The following is a 5,540-nucleotide window of genomic DNA, read 5'->3' on the forward strand; positions in this document are numbered from 1 at the left end:
GCCTAATTTCCAAAGCAGAAGAAGAAGTTCGCCTCACTGGTTTGGGGCGGTTGAAGACGACGTGGACGGAGTTGTGCGGGGATTAAACGCGTACTTTGCGGTTGTTCGGTCCAAACTACTCCACAGACGAGACGATTTAATTTAACTGACACCCTCGCGCCTCGTTGTGCGGACTCGAACCGACGAACAGGCTCAACCGCGGCCCACATTGTAACGTGTTTTAGCGGAAGGCTACCAGGCCGCGCAGGCTAATCACCGCCATGAGTTACGGTAGAGCTCCGCCAGACGTCGACGGCATGACTTCCCTCAAAGTGGACAACTTAACGTACCGGACCTCGCCGGAGACCCTCCGACGGGTGTTCGAGAAGTACGGCCGGGTAGGGGACGTCTACATCCCGCGGGACCGCTACACCAAAGAGAGCCGCGGGTTCGCGTTCGTGCGGTTCCACGATAAGCGGGACGCGGAGGACGCGATGGACGCCATGGACGGCGCGCTCCTCGACGGACGGGAGTTGCGGGTTCAGATGGCCCGGTACGGCAGACCCCCTGATTCCCACTACGGTGGAGGTGGAGGAGGAGGAGGAGGAGGAGGCCGACGAGGAGGAGGAGGAGGACCGGCCAGGAGGCACGGCGGCCACGGGCGTCGAAGCAGGAGGTGAGAATGAGTGGAAGTTAGAGAGCACGCAGTCTGCCGCCAGACTCCATTAGAGAATTTGCATATTCCGGGTGGACGATGATCCGCGCACTTTCTCCAAACAACAAAGTAGTTTTTCTTTAAGCAAACCAACTGTTTAACAATTCGGCACAGGAAACTTATTTTTACCAAATAGTTAATCTTGTAACATTTGAGATCTCCCTGTAAGTTATAAACTTTCTTTTTGGCTCATGTGAATGTAAACTTTACCTGCTGATCCCCTTCTGCTCTGGTTCCCAACCTTTATCCTTTCTATCCATTTAAATCACTAAACTGACTATATCCCTTATTTAACATATACAAGTTAATTTAATCTAAAATTACTAGTAAAAGCTGCTTTAATCAATCTTTTAACTTACAAAATGTAGTTTGTTACTAGTTAAACTAACTTATCACATTACATTGTGTGTATATTAGTTTCCTAACACCCCGTAAACTCAAGAAGTCCTTACAACCCCCCCCAGTTGGGAACCACTGCTCTGTGTCTTTATGTGTAATCTGTATCAGTGTGGCCCCATTCAGGGGGGTCATTGCGGATCAGGTTTTCCTCAGTTCTTGTCACATGGTAGATGATAACTCAACCCACTGAATGTATCCAGCTCTTCTCCTAGCCCGAGACACAGGCGTCGCAGCCGGTCCCGCAGCCGCAGCCGCTCTCGCTCCCGAAGCCGATCCCGCTACAGCAAGTCCAGGTCCCGCTCCTACTCCCGCTCCAAGTCCCACTCCCCCAGGGAGAAGAAGGCCAAGGCCAAGTCCCCGTCCCGTTCCAGATCTCGATCCAGGTCCCGGTCCAGATCCAGAAGCCGCACCCCTTCCTCCAAAAGAGGGTCCCGCTCAAGATCCAAAAGCCCGCCCAAGGCTGCAGCAGAGAACGGAGGCGAGACCCCGTAGAGCGCAGCACGTCGGCAACAGGTGAGCAGACGAAACTTATTTTAATCCTCCAGTGTGTCTTAGCTGTCGGTTCCAGGGTGGGAGGCGGTCTAAGGTCCCCCCCCTCCTCCAGCAGGTACTGATTTCAGATCCAGACTAGTTGGCTCTTTAAAAATACATAAATGCTAAAGCGAAAGTGTGTTTTTAAGGACAGTTTTCTGACGGTGAACCAAACTCTGGAATTCTCTCCTTCCCAAGCTGCGGCATCCCGTTGTGCTAAAGCGGAGTTTGAGCTGAGCTGAGGCAGTATGAGCAGTTAGGAGGGGTGTGAAGGTGAGCTGCCCACAGGCCGCCTGCTGCTGGCGAGGTGTTGCAGCAGGGTGGAGGTGGAGGCAGGCAGTGTTCTGGGGGTTTGGTGTTGAGGTACGTCACTGGACATAAAACTGCCCACGCCGCCGTCCAGGCGCCGGTGCTCGAGGGGGCGCCGAGGTTTGTCCAACTCTCCTCCCATGTCAGTCCCACTCTGTTCGGCCGACGTCTATTATTTACATTTATTGAGGTAAACTGTAGGATGAGAGAAACTTAATGCTCTTACAGACCTTTTTCACAGCACATGACATTAAATAGTAGGGTACTAATTGAGGCCCCGTTCCATTTAGTATGTGTCCAGTGAGCAGCACTCTGACAGAATCTGTTTACCCGACTGTTTCATGTCAAATGGCTGCTGTGAAAAAGGTTATTCTTTGTGTAACATGTCAGTAAGAGTTCCTCAAACACACACCAGCACTCACTGTGGTCTTCAGTTATTTCTTCATCTAAACCTGAAACTTTTGTCTCTTTAACGTCAGAAAATACTGAAAATAACCATCACGTGTTCCCAGAGTCTCACAGGACGTCTTTAAAACATCCAAAAGATTCAGTTTACAATAAGAATGAGACAATATGACATATTATCATTAAAGAAATGAATTCCTAATATGATGAGAATTGTAAATATTCTCACGTGGTTTGACCTGTAAGAGCACACAGTCCTGTATATCCTGATTTATTTGGAACAAGGTGGAGTTCACGTCCCATTACTGTTAAACAGGATGTGTGGAAATAATGCAGACTCCACAACAGAGAACAGGAAGGTGGAGTTTCTATCTGAGGCAATAAATGTCATCACAGGCCCTATCGATTGATTAATGATTGAAACAGGCAGGTTATATGTGACCACGAGGAGCAGAGCGCCACCCAGTGGAAGAAAGGTTTAATGAGCAGACTGTGGCCTCACCTGTATCTCACACACCTCCGTTCTACAATCTCTCCACCTGTTGACTGTCTGAAGACATTAAACTCACATTAAATAACAAAGTGCTGATCCACAATCAGTAGTTTCAGTTCCCATTTCCACAAAGACACGTTATGTAAACACCTAAAATAACACTTAGTTAAAGAAAACGATCTTTTATACACTTTTAAATAAAGTTGAATAAACAAATAAAAAACAAGTAAATAAATTTAACAAATAAACAAAGGCTAAAATATTTATATTTTACAGTGTAAAACAAAATACAAGTAACAGGAATATTTGTCACTGTGTAAAAAGAGATGGAATAAATGTTTTATACACTTTTATTGAAGTAATTATATTTTAGACACTGAATAAACAACAAATTTTAGTAAAATAAAGTAAAATTATATCAAGTTCGAAAATAAAAAAACTAAAAAATACAAATATTGATAGAATTTGTGTAAAGAGTTCGTGTATAACAACCAGAGGATGAAATTGATGTTATAGATGATATACGGAGGCCATTAAAAGTCCAGATGATAAATGATTTCTATAGAACTAAATGTATTATTATTATTAAACTGCTCCCTGTATGCAGTCAATGTTTGAATATTCAAACAAACTAAACACTAAATGTTCTGAACTGATTGCTATCAGATTTATAAACAGGATCAATATCAGTCTGATTTAAAGTGTTTGTGAAGCTCTTTGACCAAACAAAAATAAAATATTCTAACTTCCTGTCTTTTTTTGACAGATTTCAGGTGACGTCAGAACTTCGAGCCCGAGACCGGATCCAACGCAAGCAACAGTGTCCCGCTGTGAAAGGTTATTATTGTGTCTTCCACGCTTTGGTTTCTTTTTATTCATTCAGCCACAAAAAGGGCTTTTTTTTTTTTTTTTTTTTTTTTTGGTTCATTTCATCGATGTGCTGTGATTTTATTTCTTCTTCATAACATGTTTTATGATTTTAATAATCCAGTTCAACGTGGAGAGGATTTTCTGTTCTGAGTTGTGGATAATGATATGATATGTTTGTACTCTTTAAGTTGTCCTTTTTTTACGGCCTGTATCAGAAAGCGAACGCGCAGTCCAGCTGGCTTTGACTCTTCCAGTTCGTTTTACAGGAAGCATCTTTTATCTTTTGGATTTATTACAGAAAGCAGATTATTCTAATGTGTGAACAGCTGTCCGTTACTGTCGTTCACCTAGCTCTCGCTTCACGATGAATTTAGTACTTTTTGTCCGTCGAGAACCCGTTGAATTGTAGAGTTTTCTTGGTGGAACTCTCCGTTAGCTGGCTGAATATCTCTTTCTGATACAGGCCCGTGGTGTCACAGTCAGGACGGGGTGGGCGATCTGTTTAACCTAAATTACGACCGTATGTTCTCACCTTTGAGCCACATTTCAAATAAACCTGAACTCCTCCAGTTGCCCCATTTGACCAGAATATTGCTTTAAAGCTGCAGTAGATTCATTTAATGAAACTCATAAAACAGCACTTTTCCACGTACTCAAAACTCGACCGCGTTGTTTACAACACGTCAGGTAATTCGTCCAATCGGCACAGCCGTTGAGTTTTTAAACATCTGGATGGTTTGTTCACGGAGAGCAGATCCACTGGTCGGCCCCTCCAGGAAGTTAAGATCATAATAATTAACACATATTCAACCAAATCCTTGTCAGTCGCCACAAATTCGACCAGTTTCACCATTCCAGTGCGAACAAATCTCCACTATTTTTGCAGAAACAAGGTTCCCGCACATTTCCCAGGCAGAGATTCACCTGGAATTTGATTTGAAAATGTTGTCCTGTGTGACTCTCCTCGCTCAGATCGCCTACGTAAACCTGGCTGCAGATTTAGTTTGAAACTTTACTGAATAAAAAGCCTAAAAACATCAAACTGTTTAAAATCTGACGTTTCTGTGCAGCGTCCTGGATGGATTACCTAATAATTAATGAGGTTACGTGGAGTTGGATAACAGGAGTAAAAGGACGGTAAATTCCACAATCTGTATAATTTGAGGACTCTTTTGATCTAAAACCAGCTCGCCACCCCCCCCCCACCCCCCCACTAAAGAAGCCATTTACTGCTGTTTTATTTCTAGTTCAATTTGAAAACCCAAAGTGACACACCGGCCTTTAAAGTCTGCTTCATGTGTTCATATCCGACATTAAACTGCTTCCTTACTATGTTTAATTCCCTCAGCTCGGGGGGGGGGGTCTTTTGTTAGACTGGCCGGCAGCTCGTTCAGTGTAATAGCATAAAGCTAATACAGTGAAATGACTGGTGACGTTTTTAAAGACGTCCAGTGAAACAGACTCCTCCTCCTCTTCCTCCTCCTCCTCCTTTTAAAACTGTTTAATTTTACAGGACGCAGTGTGTCTCCTTTTTTTCCCTATTTTTTTAATTTTTGATCCTAATCCTGCTTGTGTTTTTTTTTTTTGTGCACTAGGCGCAGTTGTGTAGCAGTTGATTATGCTGGTTAGCTGTTAAGGTGGCGTGTTGCTCTGCTGAGTGCTTGGATGTATCCAGTATTCTCCAGAGTGCTCCTGTGACTACCGGTGGTGCGGTTGCTACAGTCTCACCCTTTTTGTAAGAATGTTTTTCTTTCCCTCCCCAACCTCCCTCCCCCCTTTACACATGGTCATGGACGACAAATGTGACTTTCATTAAAGATTTTGGTGTTTTGTCTACAA

The 5,540-nt window shown here is 44.0% G+C and overlaps 1 protein-coding gene across 4 annotated transcripts; it reads left to right on the forward strand.

Annotated features, from left to right (window-relative positions):
* srsf2b (serine and arginine rich splicing factor 2b) lies at positions 1-5,540 on the forward strand. 4 transcript variants are annotated; one of them, XR_007882034.1, is made up of 4 exons: positions 1-655; positions 1,294-1,606; positions 1,823-2,579; positions 2,624-2,920. XR_007882034.1 is itself a non-coding variant. In XM_051388668.1 (3 exons), exons 1-2 carry the CDS (start codon positions 261-263, stop codon positions 1,583-1,585), a joined length of 687 nt encoding a protein of 228 aa, XP_051244628.1. In that variant the 5' UTR covers positions 2-260; the 3' UTR covers positions 1,586-1,606; positions 3,598-5,540. The 4 variants fall into 4 exon arrangements, 2 of the variants coding, with proteins under 2 accessions (XP_051244628.1, XP_051244629.1); XR_007882033.1 differs by lacking the exons at positions 1,823-2,579; positions 2,624-2,920 and adding exons at positions 3,598-3,668; positions 5,297-5,540 and having other exon boundaries at positions 2-655; XM_051388668.1 differs by lacking the exons at positions 1,823-2,579; positions 2,624-2,920 and adding an exon at positions 3,598-5,540 and having other exon boundaries at positions 2-655.

The sequence above is a fragment of the Dicentrarchus labrax genome, unplaced genomic scaffold (assembly GCF_905237075.1).
Source record: "Dicentrarchus labrax unplaced genomic scaffold, dlabrax2021, whole genome shotgun sequence".
Lineage (NCBI taxonomy): Eukaryota > Metazoa > Chordata > Actinopteri > Moronidae > Dicentrarchus > Dicentrarchus labrax.